General features: G+C 52.5%; 1 protein-coding gene across 3 annotated transcripts; it reads left to right on the plus strand.

Annotated features, from left to right (window-relative positions):
• The first annotated feature begins 804 nt into the window (after positions 1 to 804).
• On the plus strand, positions 805 to 20,898 carry TRAIP (TRAF interacting protein). Of its 3 annotated transcripts, XR_007778621.1 has the most exons (16): positions 805 to 1,034; positions 2,145 to 2,202; positions 3,413 to 3,496; positions 7,402 to 7,441; positions 9,987 to 10,114; positions 12,657 to 12,751; positions 13,348 to 13,461; positions 14,366 to 14,453; positions 15,973 to 16,104; positions 16,271 to 16,359; positions 17,064 to 17,219; positions 17,420 to 17,468; positions 17,966 to 18,091; positions 18,619 to 18,669; positions 19,630 to 20,204; positions 20,316 to 20,898. XR_007778621.1 is itself a non-coding variant. In XM_050979279.1 (15 exons), the coding sequence occupies exons 1-15, from the start codon at positions 937 to 939 to the stop codon at positions 19,753 to 19,755; spliced, it is 1,434 nt and encodes a 477-aa protein (XP_050835236.1). In that variant the 5' UTR covers positions 805 to 936; the 3' UTR covers positions 19,756 to 20,898. The 3 variants fall into 3 exon arrangements, 2 of the variants coding, with proteins under 2 accessions (XP_050835236.1, XP_009089246.1); XM_050979279.1 differs by having other exon boundaries at positions 19,630 to 20,898; XM_009090998.4 differs by having other exon boundaries at positions 807 to 1,034; positions 15,973 to 16,062; positions 19,630 to 20,898.
• The last annotated feature ends 1,856 nt before the right edge of the window (positions 20,899 to 22,754 follow it).

Here is a 22,754-nt window from a genome sequence, read left to right on the forward strand (position 1 = left end):
GGCAGAGCCCTGCATGGCGCCCGTTCCCCCATGTCCTCCCAGCTCTCTCAGTCTGTCCCCCGCCGCCGTCCCCTCCCCCGGGGATGCCCAGAGAGGCGGGGCAGCCCCGCTCGGCCGCACGCCCCGCAGCGCCGGGGGGGGCGTCGCGGGGCCCCCCGGGACACGCGTGCATGTGCGGGACCGCAGGCGGGGCCGCCCGGGACGGGGCGGGGGCCGTCCCGGAGACCCCCTCTCCGTCCCGGGACCCCTGGGGGGGACACGGGGACCCCCGCCCGGGGGCAGCCACACGGCCCCACACGCATTGGCAGTGCCTGGAGGACCCCCACTGCCCCCCGTGCCCCCTCCCCGGTGCCCGCTTCCCCCCTCGCAGCTGCATGCCTGCAGGGCCGGCTCTGCCCGCGGCTGCCGCCGCCGCCCCGCGCCCCGCCGCTGTATCTCTGGCAAATAAAGACCCCGCTGAGGACAAACTGAGACAGCACCAGCGCCGCCTGCCCAGTCTCTCTGTGGGGCCGGGGGCCTGCCGCGCCTGCCGGCAGCACGGCACTGAGCAAGACGCGGCTGGCTGGAACCGGCAGCGCTGCCCGGGCAGCGAGGGCAGCGGGACCCGTGAGGCTTGCCGCCGGGAAGGAGCCCGGGAAGGATCCCAGGTGCCACGGCGGGGATCCGCGGGGCATGGCCGGGCGGGGACCCCAGGCGAGCCCCGCCCACTCCCACAGACCCCGCCCCACCTGCCACGCCCCCGTAGACCACGCCCACCTCATGCAGCCCCTCCTTCGGCTCCGGCCCGGGACCCCTGATGTCACTTCCGGGGCGGGCCGGAAGCGGCGCACTCGCGGTCGCGTTTAAACCACGCAGGGCCGCGCCGGTGCTCCGACCCCGGGGCCGCGACCCGCAGGAACCCCCTTCGGTCGCCCGCGCTGACCGCCCGGCCCCACCATGCCCATCCGCGCCCATTGCACCATCTGCTCCGACTTCTTCGACAACGAGCGGGACGTGGCGGCCGTGCCGTGTGGGCACACCTTCCACCAGGCCTGGTGAGCGCCGGGGCGGGCGGGGGCTCGGGCCGGGCCGTGGGTGTCAGCCACGGGCACCTTGGGTGGCCGCGCGCGAGAGCTCGGAGGAGTTCACGGAGCTGCCGCAGCAGTCCGGGCTGTGCTGATAACACGTGTGAACGGGCTGTCCCGGGAGGTGGTGGAGTTGCCGTCCCTGGAGGTCTTCAAGGAAAGACTGGATGTGGCACCTGGCACGGTGGAGATCGGTCATAGGTTGGATTCGATGAGCTCAGATCTTTCCCGACCTAATTGATTCTGTGCTTCTGTCGCTGTGCTGCCTGCAGGCTCTCTTCTCCGGAAGGGCCAGTGTCACAGGGTGTTTGGAGGGAGTGATATTGGATTATGGTGAGGGTGCCCTGGTAATTCCATGCTTTTCTAGGACTGTGTTGAAAGGAAATGGTTCTTCTCAGGAAATAAACTTTGTGTGGGGAGAGGGTGGGCATTTACTTTCCTGGCTAACGAGCTTGGAGAGCACCATATGTGTGATTGTCACTTCTCACTCAGCAGCGCTGCTCGGGCCTGCTCTCTGCCAGCAGCCAGAGGAGAGCTTCCAAAGGGAACCTGCCAGCTCCAAATCATTACCTGCTCCCAAAATAAACCTTTCCAGTGTGATGTGACGGCTTGGTTGCAGAATGCATTAGTAGCTGTCCTGGGGAGCCTGGCAGGTTTGTGTTCATCATGGCACAGCAGAGACCAGCCCGGCGCCCCTGGCTCAGAGATCCGTGTTCAGTGGCACCCCTTGGAGCTGACTGTTACATCCTGATAGCGCACAACCCGTGTGCATCCATTCTCTCCTGTGAAGCTGTGGCTCTTCAGTGCCTGTCTCCCAGAGAGATCTGAGCTCTGCAAAAGCTCTGCCCTGTTAAAGATAAGCTCACATGCTAAATTCAGCCAGGAATTGTCTTGGAGATGTGGGTGGAGCATGCGTGTGGAACACAGAGCTCCTGCTGGCCGCAGCACTGGACTGAAGGTTTGCCTTTAGTGTGTGACGAGGAGTCACATCCTGCTGTCTCCTGGGGACCTGGGACATGGCCCCTGCAAGCAGTGCCCCAGGACTGTAAGAATTTACTGTGTTTTCCTTTTCTTTCCCAGCCTCTTCCAGTGGTTTGACACTGCCCCGAGCCGGACATGCCCACAGTGCAGAAACCAGGTAAAGCCATCCCCTCTGCACACCTGTGGCACCAAGGAGCTGTGGCCTGGGGTGATGCCAAAAAAAGGCTCATGGTGAAAAGCAGAGGGACTTTCTGTCACTTGGAACTCCCCAGAGGGGAGGAACTCCCCTCCACAGCTCTTTGGGTTGCAGTGGGCTGAGGGTGCCCTGCTGCTCTTTGCACTGCAGCTCCTTTCAAAAGGGGCTATGGGTTTTCACAGCTTTTACTTAGGCTGAGTAAGTATTGACATGGTGACAGGAGGGGCTGCAAGGGCTTAATGGGGACAGCTGACTGGTGTTTCTGGTGTGCCCAGCCCATAGCTGTCAGGTGAACAGCCCATTCTGCTGCACCTGGGCCTTACAACCTCTTAGCAGTACTTGACACTCCCTTGTGAAAAACAATGGCTGGGGAGAGGAGGAAGGATTTGCTCTGCTTCTGAGATAGGAAGCTGAGCCTTGGATTTCCATTGGCTTAACTGGGACCTGAACGTCTTTGAAGTCCCTTGTGTCACCAGCCTTCATGCCACCTGTAGGCACGTAGTGGCTGCAGGAGAGGTTTCCTCGCTCTCAGGTATAAATTTTTAGCCAGCTGCTGCTTGGGCTTATTCTGTGTTCGTGCTTCTTTCCTCCTCTCAAGGTCTTGGCCCTTGTTCCTTCCCTGACTTGTTGATTCCCTCTGTTCTTCTCTGCCTCTTACATCTCTGGGTTACCATGGAGTTATCGCGAAATAACATCTTATGTGGCAGTAACCATGCAATTAGCTGGTGTCATGACTGTATATAATACTTAAAACACAAAGCTGTAACTGCATGGGGGAGGTGTGGAGAGCTATCAAATTCAATTACAGCACCTTCTGCCTGCAGAAAGCAGCACGTACTTCTGTCTTAGGATTTGGCATCATGTTAGCTCAGCATCAGCTGCTTTGGGCTGAGCTGCCAGAGAACAGACTCCGCTCGATTCAGAAATGTCTGAATCTTTCTGCTGCAGCTCAGGAGCTTGGCTGGAGTCACACTCCAAGAAACTGAGTGGGGGGTCTGCTGCTGTGCTGTTGAGCCAAAGCAGAACATCACTACTAATGGTGTCAAACACGTGATCTGATTTGCCTTTCATGGCCTTGTCACAAGACAGTACTTTCTCCCCCTCCATCTGTCTTCCATATCTGTTGTTTCCATATTTGTGCCCATCAAACTCTTCTGTCTCCTGTGTTTAGGTCAGCAAAAGACACATCATCAGTAAGCTGTTTTTTGATGTTACCCTGGACGAGCAAGCAGCACCAGATGCTGAGACCTTGCAGGTAACTTGATGGGGGAGTTCTTGCCTTATGTGGTGCTTCAGCCTCCTGGGAGGGTGGCCTGGCCGGCTGGTCCTTTGCCAGCAGGTGCTTCCCAAGCTGGAGCTTGCTGTGCTCGTTTTTCTGACCTGAAGCATATCAGTCTCTGTGGTGATTTAGCATTCCCTCTGACCAAATCCCGTGTGGTGACTCAAGGAGACTTCTCTACTTCCTGCTCTTCCTTCTGCTTCTCACTTTACCTGGAAACCTCCTGAAACACCATCACATCAGACTGCTGTTTCTCCCTTGGGACTGAGGGTACAGAGCTGTTCCCAAGGGCAGGAGAAGGGAAATCTCAGATGCAGTGAATTGCTGGTGGTGTCTGTGGTGTGGTTGTATGTGAGCCCTGCTAACTCCTGTGGAAAGGAGGGGCCATTGGAGGAGCCTTCTGTGCAGGGAGGTTGTTTGTGCAGACTGAAGGATGTGGGGCTGGGTGATAAGGCCATGATTTCCCAAGAGATATTAGGAAAGGAACTGCCTGAAGCCACACCAGCAGCAGTGAACAAGGTGGAGGCTGGGTCCTGGCAGGATCCTGGCTGGAGCTGGGATGCTGGATGGTGTGCTCCAAGTGCTGCCTTTGGATGCAGAGAGTTGGGTGTGAGTAGGGATAAACACAGAGTGGATGTTCCATGTTCTCCTTTGTGTAGTGTGGATGAAAGAGGGGTCCTTCTGTCTTGGAATTATCTGTTCCAAAAAAAGGGTGGCCGGCTGACCTTGGTATAACGGGATGCTTGTACCCTCTTGTGTTTGGAAGCAGCATGTGCAGCAATTACCATAATTAGCAGTTGCCATGACAATTCTATATGTACTTTGTATGTCTCTAAAATAAAGCCAGACAGACTAGAATGTCAGTAGCACTGTCTTTCTCCAAGATCACCAGTAACAAATCTGAAGACTGAAGTGTGCAGAGGAGTGGAGGAGCATCTCTGGGCCCTGGAGCTGGGTGCCCTCACAGCAGATACATTTCCTTTGGTATGGATTGAGATCCGCTCCCACGGGCGTAATGAGATGGGTGACTCGGAATGGGTTGTCTGGAGAGAATTGCCCTAGAAAATCTTCCTGTTCTCTCTCACCCCCACCCCAGGATCTAAAATGGGTTCCCCCAGCCTTCTGCTCCAGGCAGGCTGTGCAGAACTACTCCCTTGCTCAAGGGCAGGACTGTGGAGCTGCTCCTGCACAACAAGATTAATGGTAACTCCTTCTGCTCCTATAAATCTTGTGTGTATGTGTCAAAGCAACATCTAGCCTCAGTGTACAGCCTGAGGGCTCTGAGGTCACCAGTGGAAAGAACCAAATACTTTTCTGGGTAAATCAGCATCATTAGCTTGTGTGGGTATTCACTGCTGTGTGCACTGCACAGGCTGCTGCTGCAGCCAGTTTCATGTGGTGTGCTGCCTCATTTCTGGAGGATGTGGAGTACCTTAAGAACACAGATGCCTTGTTCACAATGGGCAAGGGACTAATGTCCACCTAGATGTGAGGTCTGCCTGTGATGGTGTGTCTGATTCTGGCCAGGCACCAGTTCAAAGCGAACACATGGTGGGCCAAGCCTGGGCTCCTCATAAGATAAGAACTTCTGGCATCCTTAGCCAGAAGCAACTTCACATGAGGAAGAAAAAAATAAAAAAAATCCAAGGGTTGTGATGAACCACTGCCTGGCCCTCCAAGAGCCTGGGCATAGAGTGGTGTTCATCTCTGTAATCAACTGGAGCTGTATCTGTGCAGCCCACAGCTGTCTTGGAATGAGCATTTGGCCTCCTGCCATGAAAAGGATGTGCTAGAAAGCGAAGTGTGTAGCTGTGGTCTGCTTGTCATCTTGGGGTGACAAGCTTGGGATTCTCTTCAGAGAACTGGTCTTTGGCACCCAGTGAAATGGTTGGAAGAGCTCCCTCATGATCAGAAACCTCTTCCTTTTGTTGCAGAATTAGCCAAATTATCTTTTGTAATTGTCTTTGTTTCTGTTTCTCACTGTTGCTGTTACTCAGAAATGTTTACAGTCGCAGGAGTGCTGGGGCTGTTTTGTTTTCCACCCCCAGGCTGAAACTTCAATAGAAACACCAGGGGGAACCTGGATCCCTGGAGTAGCTGTGGTCCACAGGCTAAGTGTCCAGGCATTTCTTTCATTACTGAACCTGGGTTTAGCCTATACTGAATTTAAAGATGGTCCTTGTGAGCAGAACAGTCTCCATGTGGCTGTTCCCAGAGCAGGAAAAGGGTGAGTTTTGGAGTGTAACACCTCAGTGAGTCTGTCAAGAGCTGCTTATGATCTGGGGAGTGCAAAATTCTTCCAAATGAGATTTCAGCTTAGCGAAGAGGAGGTGGGGGGAGGATTCCTGCCTGTAAACCTGCTGGGGAAGGTAGAAGCCCTGGAGGACAGCTGTCTGTTTGTGGTCAGGATATATTCGTTTGATCTTGGGAAAATGTGGTCTTCTAACTCAGTCTGGCAGAGAGAGGAGAGCTTCTCTCAGAGGAGAGAAAATTGGGAGCGGCTTTTAGGAGCTGTGGTGGAGGATGAGGGATTTCAGATTAAGATGATGAATGAGGTAATGTTACATAGCTGCCTGAAGTAGCCCAGGGTTTCTTTGCTATCATGATAATTAGCACATCTTGTGAGCCCAGTAATCGTTCCTGAATAGGACTCTGAGGAAGCTACTTCAGAATAGTTCCTGCAGCAGAGTTAATTCCACATTAGCCCTCCAGCAGTTGTGCCCCTTGGGGCAAATCCCAGTCAGCTCTGCTAGGCTTTGCATTTAGTCCCTTCTGCTTTCCAAGCTTTACATCCCACATTCTCTTTCCTGCCTTTATTGTCACTAGCAGAGCCCTAGCTCCAGTCCTGTCAGAGCTGTGGTCACTGCTGGTGCTATTCTCGGCTCAGATTTGCATGTAGCATTCCGGCTTGCACAGATTTGTGTGCCTGTGCTGGCATTTTATTGTGGTTTTATTCCACTGCAGTTCCTGCCTGACTTATGTGCTTTCCTCTGCAGTTCTCTAACACAGCTTTTTAAGTCATCTTCTGTTGACTCTTTCCTGCATATATTTATCTCTCTGGTTTTTCTTTTAAATATATATATGGATATAAATAGCCTCTCTTTTTAACCTCTCTACATTTCCTTTGGCTATTCGCCAGTGTTAAATTATATCGCTTCATTTTCTCTAATTTAAACTACAGGGCATCTGCTGCCTCTCTCTGATCCTTGATGAAGGCGTTAGAAATAGTTGATGTTCCTCAGACCCTTGTGGTACCCAGGAGATTTTGTGCACTCTCAGCTGGTGTGTTATGGATTGGTTTCTCAGTGATCTGTTTCCAGCCATTCGATTGAGCTGTTAGCTCATATCAGCATCCTGAGCTGCAGTGACTTCAGTGTCTGTCAGCATGTTTGAGTGCATGCTTGGTTACCTTTTCAGGTGTCTGGCTGTGCTCTCCTGTCTCCCACCTCCATCTGATTAAAGTTCACTTCAGTTTAAAGAACTCTCAGTAATCCAGTTAGTCTGACAACATCCCTCCCTTATTGCCTTGTTTAGGTAAAACATTATAAAAATTGTTCTTGCCTGACTTCCTGTGTTTCCCTGAGAGCCTTCCAAAATTATTCAGCTAAAACAGGATGACTGACAGTGTGAGAAACACAAGGTTGACAAGGCTAAGATGAAGCTGCGATCCTCTCTTCTCCCCCTGAAGAATGCCAGTTGGAGGTGCTCTTTCCGTTCCCTGTGATAATCCAGGCTTGTAACTCTGTGCTTGTTGTTTCCATGTTCCCTCCTCAGTACCTGCCTGGTCCAAAAGTCCTGCTGAGAAACCTCTTGGGTCTTAAGATCTGGTGAAAGCATCTCTGCAGGGCGTTTCCTAATGGGGTTTCTGTGTTGTGTTTCAGAATGAACTGGACAAGGTGAAGGCCCAGCTCTCCTTGAAAGGTGAGTTCCTGCTGCTGCAGAGGATCAGCAGCTCCTGGGCTCTACCTGTGCCGGGTGGCTTGGCCAGGTCTGAGAAACTCTTGTGCAGAGGCCACCCCTCTCTGAAGCCGAGGGCATGGTTCAGGCTGGAAACTGTTTCTCTAGAGGAACTTCTTTGGAGCTTTTTCTGAGGCAAGAACACCTCCAGTGATGCAAAGCTTATATGACAGAGCCTGAGTCCACAGCCTGACCCCGCTCTGCTGTAACTCAGGAGTTCACTGCAAGTTTAGACAAGTAGATGCAATTTTTTTGCCCCCTTCCTAATCACAAACTTACAGAATTGCAGCAAAGCTCTATCTGGAGCTGGCTTAAAAGCAAAAGCCTTGGTTTGCTTGCTGGGAAACTCACAGCTGCATATGGCAAAGGCTCATTCCCTCCAACAGATGAGAGGGTGAAAGTGGTGTCCAAAAGCAGCATTGGATTTGTTTGGCTGTTGCACTGCCACATGTGTCGCGCGAAGAGCAGACGGAGTTCAGTGTGCACGCACTTCCATCTTCCCATCTTTAATTTTAGAGGATGTTTGAGGGAGGCAGGAAAAGCAAAAGCCCTGGAGACTTGTCGATGGGTTTTAAGCATCGTCTGTAGGCAGCCTGTCATCAGAACATGAGTCATGAGCAGCAAAAGGAAAATGTCAGTCTAAGTGACAGAAATCCTAAAACATGCTAGCAGAACGGTAAAAAAATGTTTAAAGAATGCTGGGGGCTCACCCACGCCCCAAGAGTTGTCTTCCCTCTGCGTTCCCTGCATGCACGAGACAGACATGAATAGCCAGTAGATTGAGGATTCAGTCCTTAGCCTGAGAGTAGAATTGGATGGTCTGCACATCTCTATTCTGAGGCCTGTTCTCCTGCCAGCTTGCTTGAGTTTAGTGACTTGGTAGAGAGCCAGATCTTCTGGGGAAGGTGGCTGGGATTCTTGCTAGGATATTATCCAAGAAAAACTGCTTGAAGGCCTGCTAATCTTCTCGGGTTCTGGTGAGTAGAGGTTGGATTTTGCATTCCCTGTCCCATTCTCTTTTCATGCTGGAAATGCGAAGCTCCTTCCCACCTCCTGCCTCCTTTGCTGTGGGTACTCTGCTCTCTGCTGGTTCCTGTGTATAAGTTCTCCATGTGAAGCTGTGCTCTGCTCTGTGTGCTGCAGAGGAGCTGTGGAGCTGCCAGGCTCTGATCAGCCTGCAAATGGCTCGAGAGGTGCCGAGCTCCGAGCAGGCTCTGTGGGAGGCACTCTGAATGAGCTGAAAACTCATTCCTGCAGCACAGAGGGGTTTGATTCCTGCCATCTGCCTCTGGGCAGCTGGGAACGGAGGAGGGGGAAGCCCTAACTCTTCCAGTGGGTGTGGAGTCCCTGCAAATGCAAGGGAGCATCTTCAGGCACTGCCTCTGGTGGGAAAGGGTTATTCACATCATTGGAGAAGCCACCCGCTGCTTCTGCTGGAACACTCCTGTTCCTCGGTCCCACATGGCTCTTTTACTCCCTGATTGAACAGTGCAGCTTCACTGCAGGTCATGCTTCCACAGGATGTGGAGGCAGAATTTGAAACTGGATGGCTTGCAGGTAGAACAATTTTTTTGGAAAGGCAGTCTTTGGCTCTCTACTATTGCCAGGCTGGAGTCACAGGCAATTTTAGCAAAGACTGAAGGTGCTGAGCTGAAGGTTTTACCCTCCCCTCAGCAGGGTTAGGTGGAGGGGTTCCTGCTTTCTCTCATTACCCAAGTGCTTTGAGCTTCTCAACGATGCTGGCTGTTCCCTGCTTGGTCTGGCAGCTCCTGATAGTGGTTGGTGCTTTCTGACCTGTCCTTCCCTTGTCTCCACAAAACAAATTGAAATCTGATGGTGGTTTCCACCACCTTCTCTCTTGTGGTCAGAGGCACATTCTTTGCTCCTGGATTGCCCGGGGGGAGGGACAGCAGGATGCAAAGGTTTTGTGACCTGCAAAAAGTGGGCACTTGGGGAATCGACCTAAGCTGTCATGTGTCCTGTGGTGTCCCCAGTGTCACTGCCTCCTGCCCTTTGATGTAGATGCTGTGGTTAGTGAGGGCACGTGCAGCAGCTTGGTGGACCCCTGCATACAGCTGCCCAGTGGCCTCCAAAGGGGTTTCTGAGATGTAGGATTCCATGTGGAGAGGATGGGTACAAAGCTCTCTTCTCCAGCTCTATGACAGCTTGGTGTAACTCGAGAGGAATTATTTCCTTGTGCAAGCTTGGCTTTGAGAAAACGCAAGAGTTAAGATACATCATCTTAATGCTAGCAGGGCTGGCGCTGGAAAGCTATTAAAGGGAATTTTTTATCTTTAGTAAAGAAATCTTGAAGCCTGCTGGCACTGAGAGAAGCAATTGCTCAGTACAGACCCTGGTGCAGACGCCACTTAGAGAAATGGCTCTCTCCAAGAATGGCCAAATCCTGGCAGCCTGGAGCTGAGCCTGCAAGCAGTCTGTGCTCCTGCTGCTGTGCTGCAACTGGAGTCTGGGTTACCAGGCCATGACTTTTCTCTTTCTTCCTTTCCAGAGAAAGAAAAGCGGGAATGCCAGGCTGTTGTGGACGGGCTGAGGGACACTCTGGATGTGCGCAATGCCACGATAGAGTCGCTCCAGAAGATGCTGGGAGAGACAGAGATGCTGTGCTCCTCTCTCAAGGTACCCTTCCTGTCCCCAGCAGGGCTAACCATCATGCAGTCAGTGTTAGTTCTGTTGAAGATCTCTGCAGATCCTGCTAATAAAGAGATTGTGCTGGTGGGATTTTGGGTCTGGTGCCTGGATTTTCATTTTGGTTTGATTAATTGAAGCCAGTGCTGTTGCTGGACTTGAGGTCCTGTTTGTGCTCTGCCTGAGGTGATTCAGAGGCATAAAAAGCCTACAGGCCCCGTGTTTTGTGTTCAGGTGCTCAAAGCAGAGATATCCCTGGTGAGGGAGAAATGCCAGCCTAGCCTGAGGAATGTGGCTGAGCCTCGCTAATGAAGTGGCAGTGCTGGTCATAAAGGTAGTAGCAGGAATCTAGTGTGGGAACTAGCCCCAGCACCCCGTTGCTGAAACAGTGTTTCCCTGAGGTAGAATGTTCTTCTGAAATGGGTCTAGGGCAAGTGGGATTCAAGGAAAATTAGTTTCTTACTTTGATCAGGGGGAGAAATCAAACTGAAAAATATGGAGGAGGAGTTGCAAGCTTCAGCTGAGTGGGATCTGATCCAGCTAACTCTCCTGTCTCTGTTCTGTTGCCAGGGCTTTGCCTCGGTTAGGTTAGTAATGTTGTGAAGTCCAGGGATCAAATATTCCTGTTGTGCTTCAGTGTGCAGTGACTCAGTGTGTAGTCATGTACTATGCGTAAACAGCAAGAGGAAGAGGGTAAGAGCAGGAGCAGCTTTGTTGGGATGTCTTGGAGCAGCTTTGCCTTGATGCTGGCTGGGCAGTCTGTGCTGTGTGAAGGTGATGTGCCAGTCTCAAGAAGGTGGGGTGCAGGCAGGTGAGGTTGTGAGCTTCAGGTTGGGAAGTGGGATAAGTGTCTACTGCACTTCCCATGCTGTCTGACCCAGTATCCTAAACTGCATCCTATTTCTTGACCTGCAAGGCCAAGTGGCCCAGAGAGAGCCTGTAGACATGTCGTGGTACTGTCGTGCTATATGCTACCTGCAGCTGGGCTCTTTTGGGAGGAAGCATCTGGGGGATCTACCTGATACTAGGACAGAAGGAGTAAGGAATTAGCACCAGGCAGGCCTCACTGTGGGCCAGCACAACTGTTTTTGCCCAACCATGGGATTATATCCAGTCTGCTTGCATGTAAAGGCAGCCTGGATCTTGGCCATGCCATAGATGCTGGTGTGATCCTGGATAGGTCAGTGGCAGGATACTTCTGATGCCCCTTCCTCCAGCAGAAATAACTGTGACAGTTGAAGCTGGTACTTGCTGCTCAACTCAGCATCTCAGTGCTGGGTTTTCCTGCCTTGACACCTCTGGAGGAGGCTCTGTGCTTATCTTCCCTGTTGCAAAACTCTCTCTGTATGCTTAAGTCCCTTTAATGAAAGCTGGGCAGGGCAGAAGGATTAGGGACCTGGACGTATCTTTTCTGTGGCGTGTGGGGTTTCCCAGCTGAATGCCAAGCGCTGTCTTAAACTGCATCATTAAAGATTAAAGCACTAAACTTCTGCAGTGAAAATACAGGCTTAACTCACTGTGACGCTGGCTAAGGCTGCGAGCTCGGCCTGTCTTCTGCTGGCACTGCCAGTTTGCTGCAGTTTCAACCTGGCTGAAGCTGGGGCCTCTGCCCTGACCAGGCACAAAACAATGCTGTGGGGATCTGGAGTGTTGGGAGTTCTGGTTAGGGAAAAGCCAAAGACAGGCTCCAGTTAAACAAGAGTGACACATGAGCCTGCAACACTGTCCCTCCTCAACTTCCCGGTGGTTTCACAGCTGTTTGGTTTCTGTGGCAGGAAGTGGATAAAATCCTTGAACTTCAGTGGGCAGGAGCTTTACAAGGCAATGATCTTTTGCCAGGCGTTTCCCTGCAATCAGCGCTGCGCTGAAACCAGAGCCTTTCAAAGTTGCTGTGCAAGGTGCCCAGGCACCCACAAACCTAGACAGCACAGATGCATTAGAATGGTGCTAATTCAGCTATCCCCACCCTCTGCCACACTGCAGATGTGTGTTTTTCCATCTCAGCTGAGGTTCTTTGTTACTGCTGGAGAGGCAATAGGCTGCAACAGACTTGCAGCAGGTGAGAGAAGTGCCCAGGAGGTGTCTGGTTTGGCTGAGGTCTCCCAGAAGAGACCCACTCATTCCTGTCTATGCTCTAAGCACCTAATAGCAAGGAAAGTTGGGAGGCTGAAGCAATCAGCTGTGCACAGAGGGAAAGGCAATAGCAAGGTTTGCTTGCTGTGGACTCCTTTGCTTTTGAAAAACAAATTGTCACCGCTGCGTACAGGGCACTGTGCAGCAGAGAGGGGCTGTGACATGGGTTCAGCTCCAACCTCACCTTGTGATCAGCCCTGGGACCCTGCTGTGCTTGTAGGGAGCAGAGCTGGGGGTATGGTGGGAGGGAGTCATCTCTCCATAATCCCGGGCTGCTGAGGTGGTGATAGCATTTAGCCGATGTGTGCTCCCAGCTGCCTGCAGCACGCATAAGCTGGGATGTTTCTCCAACAATCCCTGGAGCCTCACTAGCGGGCTGGGTGTGCTTGTTTTCCTGCAGAAGCAGATGAAATTCCTGGAGCAGCAGCAGGAGGATAACAAAAGCTCAAAGGAGGAGGCTCGCCGGCTGCGAAACAAGCTGAGAACCATGGAGCGGTGAGATCTGGGGTGCTCCCTGGCCTTGCAGGCTGGGCTGCACACCTCTGCCCTTTGTGGGGAAGGGAGCAGGGTCCTGCTGGGCCTGCTGCAGCACCCACCTCCATGTGCTGGATCATCTTACCTTGAACTTTGAAATGGCTGCTTTAGCTGCCTTTGCATGCCTCCGGCCCCTGCTATGTTTGCAGACAGCTGCTCTCATTAAAGAGCAGCAAGGCAGGGTACTGGCCTCATCTCTAGTGCACTGAGCGTGGCTATGTGCCATTTCTGTTATCAGAGGATGCTGGGGCAGAATGCCAGCCCAGGAACACAGTCAGCCACAGGGCTATAGGGACCAAGAGCTGGGCATCAGTTCCATGTGCAGTATGTGTGAGCAGCTGCCCCTTCTCTAGTCCAAGTAGTGCTGCTTTTCCCCAGTGAAAAGCCCTGCTTGAGGTGAGGCAGCTGTCTCTCTTCTCCCATGACACCCAGAGTGCCTACAGGAGGAGCTCAGGCTGCACCAGCCCCTTAAGGGGGAAGCAGGGCTTTTATCTCTTTCCCAGGTCTGTGATTAATGAGCTGAGGGTATGTTTTTGTTTGTGGGTTTTTTTGTGCAGGATCGAGCTGTTGCTTCAGAGCCAGCGCTCAGAAGTGGAGGAGATGATCAGAGACATGGGAGTTGGGCAGGCAGCGGTGGAGCAGCTTGCAATCTACTGTGTCTCCCTCAAAAAGTAGGTGCTACAGGCTTGGCACAGCTGGCTGTTGTTGTCCTGGGAGTGCCCAGGGAGAACCCTCTGCTGAGCACCAACAGGCACATGGGCTCTATGGGGCTTTCACCACCTCTAAGGGCTTCCACTGGGCTTTGACTGACAGATCCTGGGGACCTAGTTTGGAGCCTGTCACACTGAGCTGTTCCTCTTGTCACTGTAGTGACATGTGTGTCACCATGGGAACTGTCTCCAGAGTTGTCAGTGCACCTATGAAGTGATGATGATTATTCCCTCTGCTTTCCTCTCATGCCTGGGGGAAAGCAAGTGGATGCAGAGCTCTGGGTTGTGCCCTCTGCAGCACTGCACTGTGCAGCTGTGGCCTCTGGCAAAGCAAGCCTCCACTGCTGCCCTCCCCTACCTGGATATCCATCTGGTTCTGCTGGGGAAAAAACACAGCTATTTTGTGTCTGTTCTGATGGCAGCTGAATAACTGCAGCTTTGGTACAAAGCTGTAATGAGGCAAGTGTCCCTGTGGTGTAATTGGGAATGAATGTGCATGGCCAGTAGTGTGAAGTCTCTGAAAAGTCACTTAAAGCAAAGTCCCCTGTTTGCTGTCAGCATGGAGGCTGTGCTCTGTTTTGTCTTTTTCACTGGTAACTAAAACGTCTCTGTGTCTGGTTCCCATTTTGCTGGTGGAATCAGGCATGGTACCCCATGCAGGTTTCTTCTCCCCCATGGTGTAGTGGAATGTGTGACAGTGTTAGTACACTCACTCATCTTTGTTCCTTAAAGGGCATTGTGTCTCCTGGGTTTTCTCTGGTGGCTCTGCAGGTTCAGAGCTTCAATTTGAGGGTCTTGGCTTGTCTCTGAGAAGTTCTGGCTCAGCTGCCTTACAAATAGTGTGACTCTTTGGGTCTCTTTGCAGGGAGTATGAGAATTTGAAGGAGGCTCGGAAGATCTCTGGTGAGATGACAGAGAAGCTGAAAAAGGAGCTGTTTTCTGTCAATAATAAGGTAAAGGAGAGTGTGAGTGGCCAGGGTGATATCTGGTCTGTAGATCCCTGTCCATAACCGAGGCCCAAGGCCTCTGCAGTGACCCCTTCCCATGCTGATAGGTACAGGTGTGTGGAAGGGCCAGGCTGGGGTTTTTGGGTCAGGATGTGATGTGGTGAGCAAACAGCTCAACTGTTGTCAGGAGGGCAGTCTCTGGGGATAGTGCTGGGGCAGCATGTACAGAGCCAGCCAGAGTTTGGCAGGGAGCCTGTGCTGGAAGGCAGCAGCACACAGGTGCTCCACTGCTCCCACTGGGTTCTGGAAGTAGCAATTCCTTCATCTGGCTACACTGCTGAGCACTCAGCTGCCAGCTCCTCCTGCTGCAGAACTGGTCCCCTAAGGAAGTGGGAAGGGGTTTGGAGCCAGTATTAGTTGAGCAGGGCTTACTTCTGGCTTGGCACATCCACTCACACCCAGCCTTGTGCACTGAGCCAACTGAACTGGGCCAGGGCTCCCACATCATGCTGTGCCCAGGCAGGACAGCTTCCCAAAGCACAGAGAGGACACACAGGTGGCCCTGCACAGAGCCTGCCTGTGCTCGTCCTGAGCTGGTGCAGAGCTTGGGGATGCTGACATGCCTCTGCTGCTGTGCTCCCCCTGCTCCAGGCATGGCTGGGGTCTGTTAGCTCAGGTCAGGCAGGACTGTCTTTGTTCTGGTAGGGCATCCCTGTGAAAAGCGTGTGTGTAGCCCCACTCCCCAATGCACAGGTGTTCCCTGGGGCATCCCTGTGTCTAAGCCAACAAAGTGAGAAGCCGTGGGTGGATTTGGCCTACTTCTGTTACTCAGCCATAGCTGCTGTCCCCTCAAATGGAGAAGGAGGTTTTTGGATTGCTGTGCTGTGCTCCCCAGAGAAGTGAACCCCTCCACAAGGTTCTGCTGCTGGGATTGGGCTGCTCCTGGCTGAGTCAGACCCAAGCTGTGGTGGCAATGTGGGTCAGGAGGATGCGAATCAGTGCATAAGGGGCTCCAGGCTTGGCTGCCAGAGAGCTGACTGTACCCACAGTGTGTGAGCTGGCCCAGGCTCCCGGACCCTCTGGGGTGTCTGAAGTGGTAGCAGGCCACTTCCTGACCCCTGCTGCTGGCATGCTTCCCTGTTGAATCAGGCTTGTTCATGTGCCAGCACTGCTGATGCACAGCCATCCTCCAGCCTGTGGTTTGTGATTCCTGTGCTCTGCTGTGTCCAAAGTCCTGAAGGAATTCAGAATGCAGCCACCAAGTGTTAGAGCAGGGAAAAACTCTTGCCGTGAGGCATAAATGCTGGGCAAGCAGCCCTGGACATCCCTCTGCAGGCAGCTTGTGGAATTGGGTAGGGATTGGATTGTACTGCACTAGTTCAGGAGAGGTTGGTCAGACTGACACAGGAAAATGGAGCCCTTAAACAGGGGAAGTAGCATGTGCTGCAGAGCACACTGCTCTCACAGGGCTCTGCAGTCCCCCTTACCCAGGTAAGGGTAACCCATGCTTTGTTGTGTTCTCTAGCTGCAGAAAACGACTTCAGAGTTGGAGAAGACAAAGGAGGAGTTAAAAAGCACACAGAAAGATCTGAAGAATGCAGACAAGGAGATCTTGGTGAGAATATCTTTCTTCGTGGCCAGGTGCCAGTTACTGCAGGTTGGTTTGCAGCTGCAAAGCCAGGAGTTATGCTGGCTTTTGCTCAGTGACTAAATTTCCCAGCCTACTTCTGAGCTCCACCTGATGTTGATATATGGAAAAGGGGCAAAGTATCTAGTGCTAAATTTTTCCTTATCTCACTGGCTGCTTTCCATTTTCTCTCCAGAGTTTGAAGAAAAAGATAGACATCCTGCAGGATACTCTGAAGGTCCCATCTGTAACCAGGGAAACACTCAGTCGGCTAGTCTTGGAAAGGTTAGTGAGCTGCATCCTCAGACAGTACAGGCATGAAGGGGACAGGTCCAAAGCCAGAGTTGACAGTTTAACTGAGAAAGCAGAGATGTACTAGTCTGGCAGGTGGTGTAAAGTTATGGTGGTTTTGTTCCTTGTATCCATTTTCTTGTGGCTGACGAGATGTTTGGTTTATGTGGAAAAAGTCTCAGAGGGTTTGGGTCAGGAGAGGGTGGAGGAATGGCCTGGGTTTTGAAAAAGTCTTTGTCACTGTGCCCTGCCTGGGAAACACCCCTAAAGCTACTCTTCTTGTGGCTTTAGAGTTGGCCTTGTGATGAGCATGCACTGGTGTATGGTGACCAAAGATCTCAGCTAGGCAGAGGAATCTAGCCTGAAAAGTGACATCTGCTCTTATGCAGCCTTTCTTGAGGAGCCTGTGCCATTAGCCCAGTAGAGCAAGCTGGGTTGTGTCCATGGAGCAGCAGTGTGTCGCTGTGATTCCTGGGCTCTGGGTGCTGGTGTCACAGCGCTCAGCATTTGAGGGGGAGCAGTAATTTGGGACAGAATTTAAACTCTGGGGTTCAGGTTGTCCTTTCTTTGACATGCAAGCAGAACAGGGCTCTGCTCCTGGTGCCCCTGCTGTCTGAGCACTCAGTGTTGTGGGGTGCAGCTCTGCCTTCCCCTGGGTGGCAGTGGCTCAGTGGCTGATGCTTTTCCTGGCCTTGCAGCCCTGCTCCCATGGAATTGCAGCATCCAAAGCTCCACCGCCCGGCCCACAGCGATGAGATCAATCTGGATGCCTCGTTCGATGTGGCCACCCCTGAGCACCAGCCCTGCACAGCTCCCATCGGCCCTGCAAAAAGGCAGAAGCTGGATAAAAAGCCGTGAGTTTTCCTTCCTCTTTCTGCTTCTAAAGGAGATCAAAGTCTCACTGCTTTGGAAGTTTCTGTGTGAGATCAGATAGCTCTCCAGCTGCCTGGTGGCGTGCTGCAAGCTTTGTCGTCATTTGCTTGGCCTTGTCTGTCCTTGCCAGCCCCATTTGAACAATAAATCTCTGCTGATTTGCTCCTTGGGCTCCTTACAGGCCTCCTGTGGTAAATCTGGCGAAGAAAGTTCTGAAGGAAGCAGTGGAGGTAAAAGGACTAATCTTGATTTTTCTGTGTCGCCTCTTTGATTCTGCTGTTAATAAGCTTGGAATAAAGAATCTATTTTCTCCCTTGTGGCCCTAGAGTGGCCCATCTATAGAACCAGTCTGCGCTTCAAAGTGTTTTCCTTGATGGTCTCCTAGAAACACTGTTGCTGCTTCAGGCCTCCTGGAACTAGGCAGGAGAAGGGAGGGTGGGGACCCATGTGCTTGCTGATGATTCTGCCCCAGATGTGCTTCACAAACCACTGGAGCTGACCACAAGGGCTGTTTGCCCAGGCTTGCTGGTGGCAGTGTCCTGCCTCCTGGGCACTGTTCCACATCAGCCCCAGTGGGAGGTTGGAAGTGTCTAGTTTTCAACCTGATGTGGTATGGCAGTAACCATTACCCTGAATAGCTGTCTGTGTTAGCAGTGCTGCCTGAATGTGGATTCCATTCAGCAGATCATGCTGGTTAAAGGGCTTTTCTTGTCATTTTGTGGGACAGAACGGGGCAGATGATCTGGAGGATGATGATCTTAAAGGACTCTTGCCAGCATTCATCAGGAACTCTTTTCTCTCCAAGAAGCCATCTTCGAGTGGTTTGCTGGGTTCCCACAGGAACATGGGCTCTGTAAGTATGACTGTCCAGTTGGTGAGTGTGCCCAGGGCTGGCACTGCCACCTCTGTCCTGAACTGACCCTGAAAGAGGAAGTGAATGAGGCTTTTACCTTGCCACATAGTGTGTGGAAAATAAATCTCAGAGCACAACCTGGCTACTTCCCAGTCCTGCAGAGCTCCAGGGATGACAGATGCTCATTCCTTTCCTGGCAGCAGACTAAGTGGCTCTCAATGTCCTATTCTTCCACCTCCTTGGAGCTTAGGGTATTCTCCTTGTATTCCTCAATTCCAGTGACAAAATCCTAAGCCTTGGTTGACTTATCTGAAAAAGTGCCCAATATTCCCAAACTTTGTTAATACCCATGGCTCTGTCTTTTTCCAAAAGAGAGGGCTTAGCACAAGTACTGAGTGTTTCCAAGTGCCTTTAACCCCTCTCCAGAAGCTGGGGCCTGCAAGACTCCCCCTTCCCCATAACCAGCATGAGGAGAAGTAGCCAAGGCTCTGTGTACTGCTCCAGGCTCATTTGTTTCTCTCTCCTAGGTGAGGACGGGCTACGACGGCATGGGAGGCAGGACAAAGTTCATAGAGCCAGTATCCTTTCCTGCAGTTATGTGGCACTACTGGTGCTGTGGGCACCTCATTTCTGATCCTTCTCTTTGGTCTCAACAAAAAAATGGACTTGGGATCCTCAAGGAATGATCTGATTTCTCTCTGAACAAACCTGAGCTCAGCAAAGGCATCAAGGTCCTGAACTTGCTGAGAGCACTTGTGGCTGGTTCAGAGGAGTGCATCAGTTAGAAATCAGTGCAATTTTCAGGGGCTGCCTGTGCCCTTGAGATCTTATAGCTGCAGTGTAGCACAGCCTCTTCTGGCTGTGTGCCTGCCAGCCCATGCAGCAGGAGCCTTCATTCTGTGGGATGCTGCTGCTCCACAGTGGTGAGGAGTGGCTGGGCTGAGCTCACCCTCCTGGGTGTGGAGCTGTTCCTGCCTTGGGATTGCTCTGCCTTGGGAGGCTGCAGACTCTGGCTGCTCTGCCTGCACCTGCACAGTGTCCTGGCTCAGGAGGTCTTGCAACTCAAATAGATATGCTGTTAAAAAGCTGGTTTATGTGCAGGGGGATAGCACAGAATCATGAAATCATTATTGCTGGAAAAGAGCTTTAAGATCAGAGTCCAACCATTAACCCAGCATTATCAAGCCCTCCACTAACCCATGTCCCTAACCAACGTGTCTGGATGTTTTTTGAATGCTTCCAGTGACTTCTACTTCCCTGGGCAGCCTGTTGCAATGCTTGACCACCTCTTTAGTGGAGAGATGTTTCCTAATATCCAGTTGAAACCCCCTGTTGGGGAAATGTTCCCTGACACGTGGGACAGGCATGTGCCCAAGCTCTGCTCCTGTGAGAACATAGCAAAGCCCATCCTGTCCTGCAGGGATGCAGGTATATGGCTGGGTCCCAGGTCTGTGGTTCAGGCTGGACTGCAGCACTTGTTGGATCACTTGTGTTCCCAGGGCACTCATCTGTGCTTTCCTTGACAGTTTTACCTCCAGACAAACCTAGCAGAAATCCATCCATTACCAGTTAGGTGCAAAAAGAAGGTCTCCAGACCAGCATCTGCAGCTCCTGCATTTTCCTCCAGCAGCAGCCAGGCCAGAATGGACACTTTCCTGCTGTGAGAGCCCCTGACTTCCTGGGAGAGGCTTGGAGAAGAGACTGCAGGGCAGAGCACGCTTCCCAGAGCCTGGCACGAGGCAATGTGCAGCCATCCTGCCTGGGGTACTGTTCACAAAGCACTGATGCTGCCCTGTGGGTGAGATGAGCTGCCCTGTGGAGAATCCTGCCCTTGAAGCAAGCCTCTGGAGGCCAAGCCTCTGGCTGTTGCCTGGACTGAGTTACCCTCATTTTACCATTCCTTCCTCCTTATTTTTTCATGCAGAATTAACAGGGTTTTCTTGCCTTCTGGCCTCCTCAGAGTTCTGCAGTTGCTGCTGCTTTGGGCTCTCTGGCACCAGGTGGAACTGCACTTCTTGGATGCAGCCACAAGCTGGAGGTGCAGGAAGGGTGTCTGGGATGTCAGTCTGGAGAGCAGCAGGGAGAAGGGACCTGGACCAGCTCCATGCCTGGTGTAAATAGTTCCAAGGAAGTTTACTGGAGGAAGAAGTGTGTAGAGCACCCTGTATGGCTGTTGAATGTCTGTATATTCATCATCAAATTAAACACCTTCCTTTACCCACAGGCCTGTTGGGGCTGGGGAGATCCACAGGTGGACTTGGGAGCTGTGTTGCCCTGCCCCATTCTGGATCATGAAGTCCACAGTGGTCTTGCAGGCTTGACACTGAAACTACTGACTTGGTAGGAAAGTATTGGGGTGACCCCTGCTGCATGTGGAAGCAGAGATAGGTGTGCTGGTGTGACCTTTGTGCTTGGCATGTGTGGGTTTGAAATGTGTTAATTAATTTCTGTGTTTTGATAAGAGTGTAAGAGTATTTTTATTATTTTGTAACTGTTCTAAGTTGTGATGACAGGGTTTGGAATGGCCTGGAGAAGTGCTGAAGAATGGCTCCCTTCAGGGGAGGGGGAGGCTGATGGGGCTGAACATGTCTGGGTTCTTCAGCTTGGAGCTGTGGAACAGGAGGTCCACACCTGAAGCAGGGCTGTCCAAGCTGCAAGGAACAGCTGTGGTGAGGCACCTCAGAAAGCACTCTCCTGTACAAATCTGACCTTTCCTATTTCCAGCTGCTTCAGGCCAAATCTGTATTACTGGACTGGCTAAAAACATGTTTTTAGGGAATAAAATATATTACTGTGCACACTTGTTAACACAACTGGCTTCTGAGCATTTTCTAGCCTATTGCACCTCAGGGCTGAGGTTTGAGCTTGGGTGATGGATGTGCTCAACCCTTCAGGTTCCTTTGGGGTGCCAGCCCTTGGGAGATGGGCCCCTTGTGCAGGGAAGGACAGTGGTGGGTGAAGCCATGGGGACAGTGATGCTCATCCCCAGGGAAGTGAACAAGGCACAGCCGTGCAGAGCATGAGCTGTGTCTCACCTGCATCACCTGAGGCTGACTGCAGGATTCAGTGGAATGGGGGGAGAGTTTGGAGGAGCCAGGACAGAGGGTTCCAGAGGGCTAGGAAAAAAAAGCTTGGGAAGGACTTAAGCAAAGTGAATTCTGCAGAGGAGAAGCCTGAGAGAGGGTCTGCAGAGAGCCTGCTGTCCTTGTCCCTTCGAGGTAGGTATCAAATGTCTGTAAAATGTGAGACTTGCTCTGGATCTCTCCAGTTCAGGAAGACCCTTCTAAAAAGGCAGCAGTGAAGGTTTGGGGTGCTGGAGAGCAGGTGTGGTGTCTGACCACAATGGGAGAACCGATGCCACCCTACAGTGCAGGGGTTGAGAAGGGGTTTGGGGCTGTTTTGATACCAGGGCAAGTTTAGTCTGAGGTTTGAGTGTCTTGTCTGGGCACTGCCTGCACCCGTGCTGTTGCTGGCAGCTGCTCCAACCTCTGCTGCATTCAAGGTGGATGTTTTGAGTCTCCTGTGTTTAGGGAACACATCAGGAAAAAAAAAAATCCAAACAAACCAAACTTTTTGTGTGTGTCCTGGCCTCTTTCATCCACTCCTGCACCCTAACCTGCCCTAGACTTGCTGCTGCTGGGTTGTTTCTGATGTGGTGTTGTTCTGGTTTATTGCACATCTGTTGCCCTGCCCAGAACTGAGGCTATTTTATTCTCTTACTCAGGCCTTTCATTCCTCCAAAGCTCTTTTGCTCCGGTGTTAGACCTTCTGCACCCCACACCTGCTCCTCGGGGGACAGCAGTGACCTCCAGCGCCAGCATCCCCTTCCCTGGGCTGGGGATAACGATGGGGCGGGGAAGGCGCTGCGGTCCCTTGTTCCTGGGGCTCGTTGGAGCCGGTTGCTATTTCGGTGCGCTCCGAGGTGAGGCTGGACCCAGTTTCACGTTTATTTTAGGATTTAGCGCGTGTGAGTTGACTCACAGCCCATAAAAAGCAGCCGCCAGCACTGCCCGGGCCCGGCTCCGCCCGGGCTGGCGCGCCCAGGGACAATTATGGGTACCCCGGAGGGGGGGCCCGGGCCGTGGCAGCCGCCGGGTGGCAGCAGGGGACTGGCGGTGGCAGCGCCTCCCTCCGCCCGCGGGCACCGGCACCGTTAATTACCACCCCTCATTAACGGCGGGGGCGGGAGGGAGCCCTGGCGGTGCTGGGCCCCGCTGCTCTCCATGAGCAGCCTCTGACCTCACACAGAGAGAGCGTGACCATTGGCTGAGTGCTGTGTGACATCATGGAAAGGGTGGGGCTGGGTGGCTGAGACTGGCACTTAGGGACAGCGTCTGAGCCCATTGGCTCGGCCCTGTGATGTCATAGGAGAGCAAAGGTGGTCACTGGCTGGTTTCTGGGTGGCCATCGGAAGGACAGGATCGGTTTTGGCTGAGGCTCCATCACCTCATCATCGAGCCTGTGACGTCACAGGGAAGTGTGGGCTCATTGCCTAGCCGAGAGCGACTGCCATGTTGTCATCAGGCAGCAGGGTGCTCATTGGACAGTAGCATGTGACATTGCAGGGCTGCCTGTGACCTGACAGGCAGCACATCTGTCACTGGAAAGGCAGTGTGTGACCTCACAATGGCACAAGACACTCATTGGCTGGCAGGGTGTGATG

The sequence above is a fragment of the Serinus canaria genome, chromosome 12, assembly GCF_022539315.1.
Source record: "Serinus canaria isolate serCan28SL12 chromosome 12, serCan2020, whole genome shotgun sequence".
Taxonomy (NCBI): Eukaryota; Metazoa; Chordata; class Aves; order Passeriformes; family Fringillidae; genus Serinus; species Serinus canaria.